At 35.5% G+C, this 19424-nt stretch overlaps 1 protein-coding gene across 1 annotated transcript in view; it reads left to right on the forward strand.

Moving 5' to 3' along the window:
* Positions 1–19424, forward strand: part of Il1rapl2 (interleukin 1 receptor accessory protein like 2) — a 479341-nt gene that overhangs the window by 32114 nt on the left and 427803 nt on the right. Inside the window, exons 3-4 of the mRNA XM_090327149.1 lie at positions 59–245; positions 18481–18634. Coding sequence (XP_090183275.1) covers positions 59–245; positions 18481–18634 — 341 coding nt within the window. The remainder of the gene's footprint in view (positions 1–58; positions 246–18480; positions 18635–19424) is intronic.

Genomic DNA, 19424 nt, shown 5'->3' on the forward strand with positions numbered 1-19424 from the left:
AGAGTACAAAATTGTAAACACCCAATAAAGCCATTTTGTTTTTTCTTTGTTCCCACAGAAACTCAACGTATTGCATGAAGGTGTCAATGTCCTTGACTGTTGCAGAGAATGAATCAGGCCTCTGCTACAACAGCAGGATCCGCTATTTAGAAAAATCTGAAGTCACTAAAAGAAAGGAAATCTCCTGCCCAGACATGGATGACTTCAAAAAGTCTGATCAGGAGCCTGATGTTGTGTGGTACAAGGTAACTCAGGATGGTGTCCAATGAATTTCTGTATCAGTCAATAGCAAGCCTAGGATTACAGAGAGGGAATAATTTCCCTGTTTTTTGGTTTTAAATATTTCACTGAGAAGATTCAGCAGATGCAAATGAAACCATTCAGAAGTGTGAACATTGATGATCTTGCATTTCTATCAGTAGACTTCTAAGCAATTCTACCCTTTTCCAGTTGCTACAATTAAGTCTCCTTCAATCCCAACAAATGGAATGAAGGGAAAAGATTTAAATAACACATAAAGAAATAATTTGAGAGATATAGAAACATTATTTAGTGTTAGAAGCACAGGCCTGTCATTACTAATAGTGGCACAAAGAATCGAGCCTGTTGCCACCGTCTACACTCAGTGAAGCCAGAGAAAGAAAATGGATCAGCACAGCATGTGTGAAAAGTGTTACATTTAGGTGAAAATAAAGTACACTCAGTGATTTAGTGGGAGATCACTGAATGAAAGGAAGCATTTATTTACACAGAGGTTATCATGGTTGAGGGAACCACCAACAGGGAAAACTGTTAATTGTTATGCTTACGGCTATGATGGTAAGAGGAAGGAATGATGATACTGGAACAAGGCAAGCCTGGATAGGGTCTTTGAAGAATTAGATAGGGTTCTTATGAGGGAGTGCAATGGATAAATACCCTGACCTTGCCTAATTTCTGCCTTCCACATCCTTGCCAGTCTCACTTCAAGCTGAAAAAAGTCCAAAGAGCCTCTTCAATAGACACAGTCAAAACTTTTTAGTTTCATCTAGGTCACTGGGTCACCGGTGGCTCATGCCTGTAATCTTAGCTACTCAGGAGGCAGAGATCTTGAGAATCACAGTTTGAAACCAGCCTTAGCAAGAAAGTTCCTGAGGATCTTATCTCTAATGAACCACCAGAAAATTAGAAGTAGATCTCCGGCTGAAAATGGTGGAGTTCAGCCTGGCCTTCTGTTCAAGCCATACTACCAAACCAAAACAAAGCAAAATAAAATGTTTTCTGATTCCCTGGACATAGACTAGAGCAGATAAGGAAGGGTGGAGAATGGCTTTTTAGGGGAAGTAGAGAATAAGTATAAAACTATCAACTTATGCTATTCTGGCTGCTAGCCTGGAACCCTCTGATCCTATAGCAGGACTGAGCTATGGAAACTGACACATTGTTCAGATCTACATCACAGGTGTCCAAGTCTTTTGCATAGATGCTGTACACAGTGATGGGCCCAAGTTTCTGTAAGGGATGGTGTCAGTTTTCTAGGATTCTACAGACCTGCCAACCCCCAGGAAAGTCTAAGTCCTACTTCCACAAACTATAAGGTGAGATTATATTTGGAAAGCTTGTTCACTTCTTGGAAAATGCATAATACACACTAAATGTAAGGTCTAAAGCATGATATCTTCCCTTTTTTTTTCTTAGCAGATATAAGCTTATGATAGATGAAAAAGAATGATGATTACTGTATACAAACGTAGACTGTAAATAACTAAATCGTAACAATCATGGCATTATGAGCCTCCTTCATATTCTACTCAGAACTTGTCAAATTCTGTTCACTACACTAAAAATGGTCTCTATATTTTTTGCAAAATTGCTATTTATTTATGTGGGCCATTGTGGTTTAACTCTGTGGTTTCTCTATTATCTCATTAAATCTAAGTGCAATTTTGTATGTTGCGTGCACTTATGTCTAATAGAAGAAAAATGGGGGCATGGAGAATTATAGTTTGTGTAAAATTACATAATAACAAGCCTAAATAGTGTTCAAGGCAATGTTATTCCAGAGTCTGATTTTTTTGGTGGTGTAGCAGGAGTTTAGAATTAGGACTTTGGATTAGTGGGTAGGTACTCTTAAAAGGAAGATAGGATTGCAATTGTATGTCACTGTGTTTGGCTCAGAGCCTATTTTCTTAATTAGTACCTTTTTATGACATGAATCCTTTTGAGTCATGGATGGTTCTGTAATATGCAGGACTACTGCAGAAGAGCTTTTGATATGAGATAGTAGGAAGAGTTTATTTCAATTTTCTAAATGGTGAAAGGAAGTTGACCTTCCCAAAAGTTGACAGGTAAAGGCACAATTGAGGTCACCCAACACCTGGGATATTAATTAATTTTGTTATCTCACATTCTCTGTCTACTGAATCCTGCTATATCCCCGTTCTTTACATCTCTAAGCAGGACTATCAGCATTGCATACCAAGGCAATTTACTCTTTAAAAAATGAACCAAAAAATGGAAAACAAAAGGCTTCTATAATTCTGCTGAAGTAGTAATGTTTACATTGTATTTATATTTATAATTCAATTTATTTTTTTCTTCCATATATTTTTATTTTAATTAATAGAAGGATTATATTATATTCACCATAAAGAAGGTGCATTACTTCACATACATTGATACGCTTTCTCATGTCCTGGTCCCCATTTCCCTCCCCATACCACCGCCCATCATCTTGTTTTCCCCCTTTGCCTATCTGATTTCAAATAATCAAATATGCATACATGCAATATATCAGATAACAAGGTAAAATACTGTACCAATATGAGACAACCAAGGGTCTGCAGAAGAGATGATAGATAACACAGTACCTTAAGGACAACAATCACTCATTATATGGCTTTTGTTTCTATATCTTGGAGGTCCTTTCATTTAGCCTCATCCTATACGGCCTTATGTATCTAGGATTTGCTCAACTGTAAATCTGCTAGGAGAGGCCAAGGATTCTACTGATTATAATGAATGAGGGAAACCATTGAGCCTATGTTCCTTTGTGTCTGGCTTATTTCACTTAATATGATTTTTTATGTATTTCCATTTCCTTAAAAATGGGGCAATGTCATTCTTTCTGACAGGAGCATAGAATTCCATTGTGTATAGAAACCACATCTTATTGATCCACTCATCAACTGTGGGACATCTGGGTTGGTTCCATATCTTTGCTATGGTAAATAGTGCTGCAATGAACATCGTTGTGCTAGAGGATTTAGTATGTCCTTGTTTCTGGACAATTGGGTAAATGCCAAGTAATGGAATTGCTGGGTCATAGGGGAGTTCTATGTTTAGTCTTTTGAGGAACTGCCATACTGCTTTCCATAGTGGTTGAACAAGTTTGCACTCCTACCAACAGTGTAGTAGTGATCTCTTCTGGCCACATCCCCTCCAGCATCTGTTGTTATTAGATTTCTTTATCTTGGCCATTCTAACTGAAGTGAGGTGGAATCTTAGAGTTGTTTTGATTTGCATTTCTTTTATGGCCAGAGATGTTGAGCATTTCTCCATTTGTCCATGGGCCATTCTTATTTCTTCTTCAGGTAAGTCTCTCTTTAAGTCTTTGGCCCATATTTTAATGGGCTGGTTGTTTCTTTGGTGATTAGCTTGGGAGTGATTCAATTTTTTGAGCTGTTGATATATTTTTGTCTATTGTACGGTTACTGAAGATCGTCTCCCACTCTGTAGGCTTTCTAGTCAGTTTGCTAGCTATGTCCTTTGCCTTACAGAAGCTCTTCAGTTTAATGCATTCCCACTTATACAGACATTCTCGGATTTGTTGTGTTTCTTGGTCCCTTATTAAGAAAATTTCAACCTGTCCCAAGGAGACCTAGTCTATCTCCTATCCCTTCTTGTAAAGTTTTCAGTGTGTCTGCTTTTACCTTCAGGTCTTTGATCCATTTGGAGTTAATCCTGGTCCAAGGTGACAAAGAAGGATCCAACTTTAGTTTTCTGCAGGTGCTTAACTAGTTCTGCTAGCACCACTTGTTGAAGAGGCTGTCTTTCTTCTATTCTATTGTATTGGCTCCCTTATCAAAGATTAGGTGGCCATAGGTCTGTGGGTTAATATCTGGGTCCTCATTTCTATTCTACTGGTCCTCAGGCCTGTTCTTGTGCTAATACCAATCTGTTTTGGTCACTATAGCTCTGTCATAGAGTCAAAAGTTTGGTATTGAAATTCCTCCTGCGCCGTTCTTTCTGCTAAGAAGTGTTTTTTCACTGTACAAGGTCTTATTATTACATATGAAAGTTTGGTTTGCCTCTTCTATTTCATTAAAGAATGACATTGGGATATTGCTGGTTATTGTATTGAATTTATAGATAGCCCTTGGCAAGGTTGCCATTTTCACAATGTTAATTCTTCCAATCCAGGAGCATGGGATATATCTCCATTTCCTCAGTTCTGCTTTAGTTTCCTTTCTCAGGGTTTTAAAATTTTCATCAAAAAGATCCCTTACATTCTTAGTTGAGATAATTCCTAGGTACTTTACTTTCTTTGAAACTATTGCAAAAGGAGTTGCTTTCCTGATTGTTGCCCCATTCCTCTCATTGTTGGCACATCAGAAGGTGGTTGATTTTTGAGGGTTAATTTTATACCCTGCTACATTGCCAAAGTTTTTAATCAGCTCAAGCAGCTTGGGAGTGGAGTCTGTAGGGTTCTTTAAATACAGAATTATATCATCTACAAAGAGGGAATGTTTCATTTCCTCTTTCCCTATTTGGATCCCCTTTATGCTTGCTTCTTGCCTTATTTCTCTGGCTAGGAATTCTAATACTATATTAAAAAGGAGTGGAGAGAGTGGGCATCCTTGTCTCATTCCTGATTTTAGAGGGAATGGCTTTAGCTTTTCACCATTAAGTATAATGCCAGCTGTGGGTTTGTCATACACAGCCTTTATTATACTGAGGAATTTTCCATGGATTCCTAGTATCTCCAGAGCTTTTAGCATAAAGGGGTGTTGGATCTTGTCAAATGCCTTTTCTCTGTCTACTAAGACAATCATGTGATTCTTGTCCTTGCTCTTGTTGCTGTGTTGAATTATAGTAATTGATTTGTGTATGTTGAACCAGCCTTGCCTCCCTGTGATGAATCCTGTTTGATCATAATGTATAATTTTTTGATGAGTTGCTGAAAATGAGTGGTCAGTATTTTGTTGAGAAGTTTTACATCAATATTCATCAAAGAAATGGGTCTATAGTTCTCTTTGTTTGATGAATCTCTGTCTGGTTTTGGGATGTGGGTTATAGTGGCTTCGTAGAATGAGTTTGGCAAAGAGCGTTCATTTTCAATTTCGTTGAAGAGCTTGAGGAGTATTGATGTGAGCTCTGCTTTGAAAACCTTATAGATTCAGCTGTGAATCCATCTGGGCTTTTCTTGGATGGAAGGTCTCTTATTGCCATTTTTATTTCACTGCTTGAAATATATCTGTTTAGTTGGATTAGGTCTTCTTGGTTCAGTGAGGGTATGTTAACACTGGCTGGAAATTCGTCAGTTTCTCCTAGATTCTCAAATTTGTTGGCATAAATGTTTTAAAAGTATTCCCTCACGATGGTCTGGATCTTGGTAATTTCTGTCGTGATATTAACATTCTCATCTGTGATTTTATTTGGTTGTGCTCCCTTCTCTTTTTGGAAAGATTTGCTAAGGGTTTGTCTATTTTGTTAATTTTTTCAAAGAACCAACTCCTTGTTTGTTGATTCTTTCTATAGTTTTTTTGGACTCTGATTCATTTAGTTCTGCTTTGATTTCAATAATTTGCTTCCTTCTACTGTGATTAGGATTGGTTTGTTGCTCTTTTTCCAAGTGCTTATGGCGATTCCTCCTCCACTTCCAGGCTCTGACAACCAAAAGTCTGCTGTCAAGTTCTATGTGATTTCCACAAATGAGTTGTTGGATCATATGGTAATTTTCTTTTTGTGCCTGGCTTATTTCACTTAACATCATTTTCTTTAGATATTTCTAAATAGTAACAAATGACAGTATTTCATTTTTATAGTAGGATACTCCTACACCATGCTTATACACTACATTTTCTATATTATTTCATCAGCTGATGCATACTTCAATGTCTTAGATTTCTTACCTATTGTGAGCAATAGTCATGATAAGAGGAGTGTTTTCAGCATATTGAAATCTTTTACCGGGTATGGTGATTATTGGGTCATTGTTCTACTTTTAATTTTTTGAAAAACACCCAACAATATTTCTCTAATAGCTGTACCAATTGGCATACGTAAGGGATTCCTGTATTCCACATTCTTAGCAACATTTATCTATGGTGTTTTTGACAATGGACTGTTTTTTGGAGGGAAATGACATGTCCCCATTTCTTTTTGTTGCTGTTGTTAGTTTTTTTGTTGGTCATGGGGCTTGAACTCTGGGCACAGGAGCTGTCCTTGAGCTCTTTAGCTCAAGCTAGTACTCTACCACTTTCGCCACAGTGCCATATCTTGTTTTCTGGTGGTTAATTGAAGATAAGAGTCTTAGGGACTTTCCTTCCCCTGAATGACTTTGAAATGTGATACTCAGATCTCAGCCCCCTTAGTAGCCAAGATTACAGGCATGAGCCACCAGTGTTCTGCTACAGTTTCCATTTCTATTTCCTGATTATTAGTGATGTTGAATTTTTTTTCAAATGCTTCATCGCCATTTATATGTCATTTAGGCCAGGCTCCTGGCCCTGTAAAATGTCTGTTTAGATCAGTTCCTCTGTTATTCAGATAATTTTTTATACTGATGAGTTTCCTTATGTCCTGACTAAAAACTCTATTTCATATGCCTAGTTTGAAATCCCTTTCTTTTCTTCTACAACTTTCACAATTGATAATCTTAAGTGTTTATCCTATTTTTAAATTGATGTGTATACTGGAGAGACAAAGTTTAATTCTTGCACCTTTGCTGAAAATAAACTGGCTATACATTAATATGTTTAATACTGGGTGCCCCCTCTCTTCTTCCCTCCCTCCCCCCCTTCCCTTACCCTCCCTCCCTCCCTCCCTCCCTTCCTCCCCCGTCCCTCCCTCCCTCCCTTCTTTCCTTCCTTCCTTCCTTCCTTCCTTCCTTCCTTCCTTCCTTCCTTCCTTCCTTCCTTCCTATCTTTCTCCCTTCCATTCTTCCTTTTTATTTCTGTTTGTTGGGAGAATTGAATTAAGGGCCAGGTTGCTGTCCCTGAGCTCCTTTGCTCAAGGCTAATGCTCTACCATTTTAAACAACTGCACCCCATCCTGGATTCTCTTTTCTATCCCATTGGTCCAAGGGTCGGCATTTGTGCTGATATCATGGCTTTAAAAAATTACTACAGCTTTGTGGTATATTTTGAAGTTAAGTAGTCTGAGACCCCCTTCTGTGTTCTTTTTGCTCAGGATTATTCAGTTTGCTTGTGGTTCCATTTTAATTTTAGGATTGTTTGTGCAACTATTTTAAGAATGTCATTGCTATTTTGAGAGACTGCATTGAATCTCTACGTTACTTTGTTGACATCCTAACTATATTGATTTCTCCAATATATGAGCAAAGTGTATCTTTCCATATTTTCATATTACACATAACCTCTTAGTACCTGGATATCAGTATCCTTCTGTAGGTTTGGGATGTTTTCTGTTATTATTTCTCTGAATAAACTTTCTACCCCTTTGACATTTATTGAGCTTAATGTGAAATTCAATAACCTAAATATTTGCTATTTAATTCAGTCCCCAAACTTCCTGTAAGATTTTTTTCATTCATCTTCATAATTTTTTATTTTCTAAAAAAGAATTTTTTACAGCTAAATAGCTTGACACTCTGGTCTATGTGATTTGCAGTTAGTATATTCCCTACATGGCTGCACAAGAAGTGATTTGCTCTTTCTATAGCAATGAAAGAGGTTGATATATTTGCCCAAAATTCATTCTAGGGCATAACCAAACTCAGAAACATCCAATATCTTCTTATTGTTTTCTACTGGTAAAAAATGCTTTCGAGGATCCTTTTTTCAGCTCTATTTTCAAATATATATTTATAAAATCTTTAAATGAATTTATTTTCCATTCATCACTTACATTTTCCTGTTCTTTAATTATATTTGTATTACTTGCTTCCTCTTTTGTATTTCTCAGGCTATGATCAAGTGACAATGATAGGTCACTGAGGACTATTATCCCTACTTACATGTTATTATAGGAAGTTTGACGTTGATCTAATGGAACTGGGAACATGTTCTTAATGATAGCTAAGTAGATGGGTGCTTATGGTTCACTCCTGCAATCCAAAGTACTCAGGAAGCTGAGATTTGAGGATCACAGTTCAAAGCCAGCCTAGTCAGAAAAATCTTTAAGGCTCATTTCTCAATTAATCACCAGAAAGCCAGAAGTGGAACTTTGCCTCAAGTTGTTGAGAACCAGCCTTCAGCAGAATGCTCAGGGATAGTACCCAGGCCCTGAGTTAACGGTCCTTGGGCTGGGGCACAAAGATTGGCTAAAGCAGTCTTGTTTATTCACACAATGTAAGCGATATTTGTTAGGGCCTATATACCTTCTACCTAAACTTCATAAGCTAGAAGAAATTGATGAGAAGAAAATTTACACTTTTAGAATTTCTTCCAGATACTTAATGAATAGGGTTCAATGTCAGGATAGACTATTCAGTAATCAGTTTTAAGAAACATTTAAAAATGAGAGATAAAGATGATTTTCTTTATTGAACTAAAAAACCCATTTAAATCACCTCATTATTCATTGAGCACACCATTGTCACAAGTGCGTAGAGTCCCTTTATCTCATTTCTAAGCTGAAAAATCCCCTAAGTTTAATAAAACACCAACGGTGAATATACATAAGTACATTTTGAGAGAAACATTCATCTACTTCACTGGTTAACTCAGTTGGTAGCCTGTTATTAATGAGGCCAAAGATTTCAGTTTGAATCTTTCCTATCTTTTTCTTGCCACACTGTCTAATTTCAAATGCTAGCCATTAGTTATAATTGGTCCTTGCTGGGAATTGATGGGTTAGTACAAATCTATTCATTCATTTGTACAATACATAACTTTTGTGTACCTACCTGGGTGAGGAACCATGTTAGAAACTGGGAACAGTGGAGTTGCCAAATAAATACATTTTCCTGTTCTTTTGGCCAATAAATAAATAAATAGCTTCTGTAGGAAAGAGCTACATGAAAGCATCTTAAGAATATCTGCTATTTTTGGTCAGCATTTTTATACTGAGTAATGGGCAGCACATTTACAAGAAAGTATTCAAGAAGGCAATCTCTATATATAATCACTGGCATCTAGATTTTAGAACATAATAGATGTGTGACTTGGCAAAAGGAAATTACCTAAAACTCAATGAATATTTCTGTAGTATATTGTAGTCAATAGCATTCTTGTACAAATTCAGTCCATACAGTAGCACACTTCAAAAGGGATAATGTGACACAATAATGTATCTTGAGCTCTTTAGCTTTTTAGGTCCCGTCTACATGTGTTTACAACAGTTATGCTCCATATACCCATAGTGCATACCCAGAGTGCTATGATCCATGACTGGGAAACTATGATTAATTATTTCACAAAACACTCCATGTGTTTCAGAGTTCAGATTTTTTCTGGTTCTGAAATATTCATATATACATAATTTTTGTATATCTGGTAATGTAAATATAATGGAATAAGTCCATCTAAAGGAATAAGTCAATCTTAGTTGTCTTTCTAATACAGAATATGGTAGGGGTGGCTAGTTCTTCTCTAGTGGAACTCCACCAGTTACTAAAATGCAGTGAGACTATTCATTGGCAACTGATATCTGCTTTTAACAGATAAGAAAAGTGAAATACCTTACAGAGGGTCACCTAAGCAGCAGTTGGCTCTTTGAGTTTAAACCCAGAAATTCTGACTTAGCATCAATGTTCTTCTTACAATATGTTTAATACAAGTACTACACATGTGTCACTAGGGTAACCAGAGTTCTCCAGCAAAATTATTACTCTAGAACGTCTGCAATGATTTTGTATATGACAAGAGACTTAAAGGAACCAGAAAGATAATGATTTTTGAAGATCAAAGTAGGACTAAATAGAATTATAATATTATAGGTACCTCATAACGTATGTAATGATTTGCTTAACTAATAAAAACCCATTTATTCTCTTTCTTTTGACATTTGGTAAGTTTTATAAAAATCTCAGAGAGCAGATAGAGTGAATTTTTTAATCCATAGATGGATAGATAGATAGATAGATGTATATGTGTGTATACATGCAAAATGAGCATACCTAACCTGAGAATCTAAGATTTGAAATGCTTCCAAATTTAACACATTTTGAGCACTGGTATGATGCTACAAGGAGAAGAATAGTCCATGTAATAAACTTTGATTCATGTGCACATTTATTGAAATATTATATAAAATTAACTTCAATCTGTGTATCGAATATACATGAAATATTGATGAAATTTGTGTTTATACTGGGGTCCTATCCTTAAGATACCTCACTATGTGCATGCCAGTATTTCAATATCTAAAAAAATTTGAAATCACTTCTTAGCTCACATAGTTTAGTTAAGATTTATTCAACTTGTGTGTGTGTGTGTGTGTGTGTGTGTTCTTAAAAACAGATAATTATCACAAACACTGTAGACATGCATAAAGTCACATGGAGCCTCCAATTCTACTCCATTTCACCATGGCAGATATGTAAATTTAACTAATTTTTCTGCTTTTGACACCCCTCTATTCCCTTTTTCTCTCTCTTTTTCTCCCTTTCTGCTACTTCTCTTTCTCTAACACATAGCCTGTATAATAACCATTTTGTTTATTACATATACATACCTACTGATATTTTTGCAAAAATTGCAATGATATACATATCACTCTTTGGTTCTCAGCACAAAAATATATTATGAACACTCTTCCATGTTAATTCCATAGATATAATTAATTTTTTCTAGTATAGAGGATTGAATGCAGTACCTCATGTATGAGAAACATATACCACTGAATTATATCGCAGGTCTAGATCAAATTTATTTTAGTACTTCATGTGATATAAGTACTTAATTTTAATTGACTATTCTTCTATCCATGAATACTTATATTTTTCCAGTTTTATTTTTTATTAATGATAGGGTTGCAATTGAAAAATCCTTATGTATATACATGTATCTTTTACTCATTATGTTGTAATCATCTGCCACAATTATTACTCAACATAGTTTTTTGTGTTTGAAGCTTAAATACACAATTTACATATAAATATGAAAAATTAACAGAGAAAATATTTTTCAACCTAGAACAGCAGACAACTTAATGTAGAACAATGTAATAATTCATGAAGTAGATTACCAAAATATGCACATTTTATTTCTGATAAATAATTTTACCAACAATAATCAGTACTAATATGGCATATAGATTTTATTTCTGTCACTTTTCATTTAGTATTTGAGATTTATCTAGCCTATGACATGTATCAATAGTTCATTGTTTTTATTGCTGAGCAGTAAGTATCCCTACTGTTTCAGTGTATTTTACCACTCTTTATTAAGCACTTGATCATTTGTATCACTGACATATTTTGGTTATAAGCTTAAGCTTTGATTTTAGGGTTTCCTGATATATCAACAGGTGTTTTTGTCAAATTGTTCATAATTTTACATATAAGATATTTATAAACTTGGGGCCAGCAGTTTGGCCTAGTGGTAGAGTGCCTTCCTAGCATGCACGAAGACCTGGGTTCGATTCCTTGGTACCCCACATACGTAGCAAAAAGCCAGAAGTAGTGCTGAGGCTCAAGTGGTAGAGTGCTAGCCTTAAGAAAGTCCAAGGACAGTGCTCAAGCCCTGAGCTCAAGCCCAGGACTGGCAAAAAAAAGATATTTATAAATTTAACAGGAGTTTGCTGATTTTTTGCCATGTTATAAGAACACTGGTGTGGAAGGCTTTTAGTATATCCTTAATTACACCCAAGAGATAAAATCCCAACAAAACATATTAAAGCTTCTTAACCAATGTCCTTTTTGCCATTGCTTAATGAACTCCAGTTATTTTATAATTTAAAGGATAGCTCCTTTACATCTAGCTTTTCAGAGCCTAATATTATGACAAGCATATCCATGCATTTCATTATCTAGTCTTTAAACCAGCACAATGAGACATGAGCTTTACACAGTGATAGAAACACTAGAGTTCTGTGATTATAATCCTGACCTTAGGACAGAATTAGGCTTTCTACATGTGGATCTAGTGATCTTTAAAGCAGCAAAATTATCTGTACTTTTTCCATTCATGCTTTTTCACATCTAGGTACTTATACTCAGATTGTATTTCCTGTTTCTTATGTCCCACCTTTCTTTATGAATTGTTCAAGACTGATTTCACGAGTTCATAAAGGCCTACTTACACAATATATTGTGTCCAAATGCAGTGTGCTGTTATGTATGGATCAAAGAGCATTAGAATCCCAATATTTACTCTGTTCATGCTCCCCGTAGTCTCATTCTGTTATTATCATTATCTTTTTTATTATCTTTGTTTTTGGTGAGGAAAGATTTTTTATTGATATTATGTTGAATATCGCTCATTCCTTTTTCTGCTTTATCCAGTCTACTATTCTTCCTATCTGAGGAATTCTTCTTTATTTCTGTTTTAATGTGTTAATTCTGAGCATTTGCTTCTGTTCTTCCTAAAACTTTCTCTACTTACGTTACCCATCTGTTCTTGCACGTTGTAGTTTTTTAAATTTGAAACATGATATGGTTTCAAGTGTCTATATTGTTTTAATAATACTTTTTTTTAAATTCCCAGCTTGTTAAATATCAAATCCCTGCTATATCAATCTAGTTCTGATACTTTTTCTCTCTTCATTTTTTTTCTCTTTTGGTATGTCTTACAATTTTGCTTAAAATCTAGACATAATGTACTAACTGGTAAAAGGAAATGAAACAAACAGGACTTGTATAATGTTTGCACATTTTTTTTCTAGCTAAGAGTTGGCTGTGTCTATTTTTGGGTAATTCCTGGTGTTAGAAGCTAAAATTTCTCAGTTGTGTCCATATTTTTCATTACCCTGATGTCTTTGAGTTTCCCTAGACTTATTTTAATAATACCTGAGTTGTACAGAAATTCCAGGTATAATCTTCTATTAGACAGGAGTTTTATTGCTGTGTTGGAAAGATGTGAGAGGAACAGAAGTGTTCTATGATTAGGAAACCTTTTCTGATTGGTTTATATGATTAAGGAAGTTTTATGATAAAGTCTCAGTCTTTTAGTTATTCTTGTTTATGGGCTGTTACCTTCACACATGCATTTCTGCTTCATTTCCACACTTCAGTGGTTAAGATAAGAAGGCAAGGGAGCTGGAGTTGGCAGTATTATTTCCTGTGAATCAAGGGATAGTAGGGGTTAGACTGCTTATACCAGTTATTGACTCTAGCAGTAAGATGCTCTTAGAAATTCACCGTGATTCCCTGTATTCTGTCTCTTCAGTGTTTTGAATATTTGCCTCATTAATGACAATGCTCTGATAGATCTGAAAAGAGTTGTTGATTTTCAATTTGGTGAGCTTTGGTTGTATGAGAATGTTAGGCCTGACTTTCAACCACTTTTTGTGTTTATGCATCCAGAATTGTGACAAGACTAGACTAGAATTATGACGTGGGGTTAAAGATTTATTTGTAGATTCCTATAAAATCTTATAAAATATGAGACACATTGATTTCAGATGAATATTAAATATCTTAATAATGTATGTCTAATCTAAATAGAACATCAAAGGTAACAATCACAATAAACTAATGCATTATATTTATTGAGTTTATGAAGTGCGTGGAGGCTCATACCTGTAATTCTAACTAGTCAGGAGGCTGAGATCTGAGGATCAGGGTTCAAAGCCAGTCTAGACACAAAAGGACTGAGACTCTTATTTACAATTAACTTCTAGAAAAATGGGAAGTGGGGATTGGCTCAAGGGTAGGGTGGTAGCCTTGAGCTAAAGAGCTCAGGGACAGTGCCCAGGCTGAGTTCAAGCCCCATGACACACAAAACTAATATTTATTGAGTTTAGCTTGTAATGTGACAGTATTTACATTCAAGATCTTATTTAATTCTCATAATCACCCAAGTTAGGAAATATTACTAACACATATTTTTGTTTGTTTTGTTTTGTTTTGTTTTGTGTGTGTCCTGGGGCTTGCACTCAGGGCCTGAGAGCTGTCCCTGAGATTGATTGCTCAAATCTATCACTCTACAGCTTGAACAACAGCTCCACTTCTGGCTCTTTAGATAATTATTTAAAGAGAAGAGTCTCATAGTCTTTCCTGACAAGGCTGGCTTAGAACTGCAATCCATAGATGTCATCTCCTTGAACAACTAGAATGATACTCATGAGCTTCTGGTGTCTGGCTAACTAAACTACCACATGTTTTTAACAGGTATAACAACTGAGGCTTAGAATGATTTTGTAGTATGCTTAACAATATACAGCTTGGTATGACGCCAGTTTGATTCTAAATTGTGTATCAATGAATTTGAGTTAGTAATAAAGATGTAATCGGAAGAATAGGTTTTCTGTGGTGTTTAACAACTATAATCACATCTATCCAGTGGCAGTAACTAAGGCCATCCAGAGTAAAAGTTAGTGAGACTTCATATCCACAGAGAAAATGGGCATACTAGTGCACCTTTTATTATTTTCAAGGTAAAAGTCTATAAGAGACCTGTAATCTGAAGCTACTCCAGGCAAAAACACATGCCACTATGCTGAAAAAGAACAAAAGCAAAAAGGATTTGGGGTAAAGTCCAAATGGCAAGGCCCTGAGTTCACACTCACACACACACACACACACACACACACACACACACACACTCACACACACACACACACTCACACACACACATACCATGAAGCTGTTAAACTTAGGTAATATTTGCCTTTAGACAAATCTTCAAATTAATACAATTTATTCTAATAGTCTAACGGGCAACGGATAATGAGGAAAATTTAATTTAGGTAATATTAGAGACCCTGCACACATTTGTGCCTTTGGCTCTCTTTGTCCTAGGCTGGAAGAAAACCTAAGTTGAGACTTGACTTATAGGTTTAAAAGGTCATGGCCTGTCACAATTAAACAGTTCCGGGGCAGTGGCATATAGCAGTATTGTCTGTCCATTAGATAAGGAACAGAAGAGAAGCACACAGCATTTATGATTTGCAGTAAAGAGCTTTGAAGTCTTCTGAGAGAGGACATATACACCCACACCTAGCTAGGTACAATGTAAAAAGTCAATAGGTAGGAACAGCAATAAAGTCATCTATGTGGAATGATGAGAAAGATACAATAAATGCTTTTATGGTCAAAATATAATTCATTTACCTACTTAACAATGTTAGTGTTGGAGTGTCCTCTTGGGAGCTACGTGTTTTTAGTGGGTGAAAGTGTTGTTTGCTCGAAGACAAATTAGGAAAAGCTTGGTTTTATCTGAATAGTTCCTTTGCAGTCATTTTCACCAAACAGAATAAGAGGATCAAGAGAGACATGGTCCAGGATAACAAAGGTTAAAAAATGACTAGTTTCTGTAGTGAATGACTGCTGTAATTGTACATAGTATTATACTAGACATAGTAATGTCCTATAAAATTATAATGAGTAAATCCTGCAAGCCTCTGATTTTCTGGTTACACAGATGATAGGTAATACTATTATTCTCAATAATGTAAAGCAGGAAAGCGAGACCTGAATAAATTAAGTGAAATTTTCCAAGATCATAGAATTAATGTTAACTCTGGATTTCAACCTAAAGTGATATGAACATAAAAGAGTTTTCATTTTTTACATTGTCTTCAAAGGACTGAGATGATCTGAGGGGAATTTTCTAAGCCACAGCATAAAAATATAAACAAACAAAACTATCTCCATTGGGTACAAAGAATCCTATACAAGTCCAGATGGCAACTTGGAAAGCTTTTGGATTTCTCTAGCTATTTCTCAAAGAACATGTAAGAGATTCCAGGATGTTCTTCATCAGGAGTCATTTTTTGCACATTTTTCAGCTTTTATTTCCTGGGAAAATGCAAAGCTGTGAGCAGAGAAAATAAAAAATGCTTAGAACTAATTGCATGTGGACTTTCCCCTCAAATGACATTAGAAAACAAGCTCATTTATCTTTGAATAAAATAAATGTGTGGGCTCATTTGCCTGCCCCCACCACCTTTTTGTGAATGTGTAGGAGCTCAATTTTCATTATCCTTTCCTCTCAAAATGCCCACAGGGCCCATATTTTTGTTTAATGACCTTCAGAATGATTCTTTAGAAATCTGAGGCTATCAGGGTTGGAAGCAATGCGAAAATAATTGTGGATTATTATTGTATGATGACAGTGGCAGCTGGGCTGAGCTTTTTGCTCTCTATTCAGGCTTTCTTCTTCATTTTCCCAGAAACCTTATATCCCAAGGTTTAACTCAGAAGCAAATCTCATATAGGTGATAAACCTTGCCAGACATGGTATGTAATATAATTTCAGACAGACCCTTAACTGTTCTTCACAAAGACTCCAGGGAGTGAAACAGCCTTATATCTATAAGTCCTCTATAATATTACTTATATTTGCTCTCTGAAAATGTGTGTGGGTTGTTGTTTTGGACACAAAGCAAACATCTCTCTAAAATATTATACTTGTGAATGTAAGTACTGATATTTGTTTTGTTGTCAAACTCCTGCTATTAGAAAAAAGTGAGATAATGAAAAACTAATGAATAGGCACTCTTTTCCCAAATAATTTTCAAACACAGGTACCCACAGCTGAGACCTGAGGGATGGAAGAGATTCCAATACTGTTTTAGAATATGTGCATGGAGGGAAAGAATAAGTTGGGATAGATATAGGTGTTGTACATACTGTAGTGTGGAAAGTGCAAAGTACTTTCCAAATATGGCCTGCATAATCTGCCCCATCATCCGTGTCATTATCACTTCAATGAACAGACTTGGAATTTAGATTTTAAAACACTTTGTCCTTGATAATTTGCTATCCCTGCCCAGCGCTCCCCTGTACTTCTGCTAGTTTATAAGCAGTTTGGCTACCACTTAGGTTGAAAATTCAAGATGAGTAATAGACTAGAATAATATTTGATAAGAAGACAATTACCCCCCCCCAAAGATGAAGCTGCTTGGCTGAGTATTCTTACAGACTGCTTATTGCTACATTCTTATAACTCTCTGGAAAATTGTTATACATTTCTTTCTAGGAAAAGGCAATCTAGTAGCAAGACTCCCTCATATTCCTATCCAGAAACTAAGAGAATTGGCTTTGAAACTCACAGTTTAGTCTGTGCTTATATATTATTGAACTGGCAAAGTAAGTGGATGGGTTTTCCATGCTATTTTTATTACAAAGTAAATCTAGCTGTGATTCACAAGAAATCCTTTAATCTTTACTTTCTAGATTATGCACTTCCAATGTATTGCTTGACCGTAAGGAAGATGAATCTAAAATATCAGTATTAGTTTTACAATAATTAATAAACCAATTGTAAACTTCATTGCCAGTGGAAATGCCTATAATGAGTATTTAATAATGTTTAAGACTCCCACAGTGTATGTTAAACGGCTAAATGAACCACAGTCTTTTATGACTGGAAATTTCAGTATAAGCTAGAAAGTACCAGAACATTATAGTAATATTTACCAGCATTTTAATTTTTGATATTTCCATGTATTTTTTCTCATATTTCATTTATTTTGTGCCAATCAAGGGACTTGAACCCAGGGCCCGAGTGCTGTCCCTGAGCTTTATTGCTAAAAGCTAGTGCTCGACTGTTTGAGCCACAGCTCCACTTCTGTCTTTTTTTGGTAGTTAATTGGAGAAAAGGGTCTCACAAACTTTTCTGCATTTTCACTTTTGCTTATCAGTCACCCCCTCCTATTAGCAGCTTTTAAAATTCTACTGTATTTCCATTGGAGTTGTATCACTTTCTACTTTTGACATATCACCTCTAATGTCTCCTTGAACTTGGCATTAGGTTTTCAAAGTGGCCCTTATGATAATAGTTAATGATATGTGAACTTGATTTAGGAGATATACCTATGATGCACTTGATCTTTAGGTAATTATTATGAATTCTAAAAAAGAATGAAAAATATAACCAGGCACCAGGGGCTTGTGCCTGTTATTTTAACTACTCAGGAGGCTAAGGTCTGAGGATTACAGTTCAAAGCCAGCCCGGACATGAAAGTCCGAGAGACTCTTATCTCCAATTCACCAGCAGAAAACCAGAAGTGGTGCTGTGGCTCAAGTGGTAGAGCGCTAATCTCTAGCTGAAGAACTCAGGCACAGCTCCCAGGCCTAGAGTTCAAGCCCCATGACTGACAATAAAGAAATAAACAAATAGAGTACAAAAATGTGAAAGTACCAAATTGTCGGTCCTAAAATATTATGATGGAAATATTTTTACTTATTTGTAACTATTTTCTCTGCAGGAATGCAAGCCAAAAATGTGGAGGAGCATAATAATACAGAAGGGAAATGCTCTTCTAATCCAGGAGGTTCAAGAAGAAGATGGAGGAAATTACACATGTGAACTTAAGTATGAAGGAAAACTTGTAAGACGAACAACTGAACTGAAAGTTACAGGTAGGGATTGATTCTACCAAATTAAGGAAAATGAGATTTTTAATTATAGTTCAGGAAGACGTAATTTTGTTCAAAGAGACAACTTGCTATGAATTTACAATAGTCAGCAAATCAAACATTGGAAATCTCACTAATAATATTTTGTGCTAAACGAAACTGATGTGTAGAGTACAAATGACTGATTTAGGGGGCAAGGACACAATCTCTACTGTTATACAATCTTCATCAATGGTGACTACAAAGATCAGAAAAGATATACTAGAACAACTCTAGAACTTGACTTAACCTGTGTATGGATTCTACATGTAGGTGAATAGTGCTTTCAGAGAGAACTTTTATTGGGATTTTGAGATTAAAAAATCTTAGACCATATCCAAAATAGTATTTATAAAAAATTCTACCTAAGTAAGGGTTGGTATTTTGAGCTTTAATTATCTTTCAAAGCAATTTCATAAAAATATATGTGCATGCTTTAGAAATGAATAGAAGAAAAATGTAAATGAGTGATTCCTAAAAATGCAAGACATAAACTCAGGATATTTTCACCTGGTAGAGAATTTTAGGAAGCAATTTTCAGGAACATGGGATTGAATCTAAACCATAAAGATACCTCTCACAATGAGTATGATTCGGTGTTATTTATGGCATATATATATATATAACTGTAATTTAAGTTTCTTGCTCTCTTTATTGTTCTTATGAGTAAATCTTGTCTAATATACCTACTTAGGTTGAGTCTCTCTTATCACTCAAACAGAAATCTTTCAGATTTAATGTTTTACATTGGAAT

This window comes from Megascapheus bottae, chromosome X (assembly GCF_031878675.1).
Source record: "Megascapheus bottae isolate mThoBot1 chromosome X, mThoBot2.hap1, whole genome shotgun sequence".
Taxonomy (NCBI): domain Eukaryota; kingdom Metazoa; phylum Chordata; class Mammalia; order Rodentia; family Geomyidae; genus Megascapheus; species Megascapheus bottae.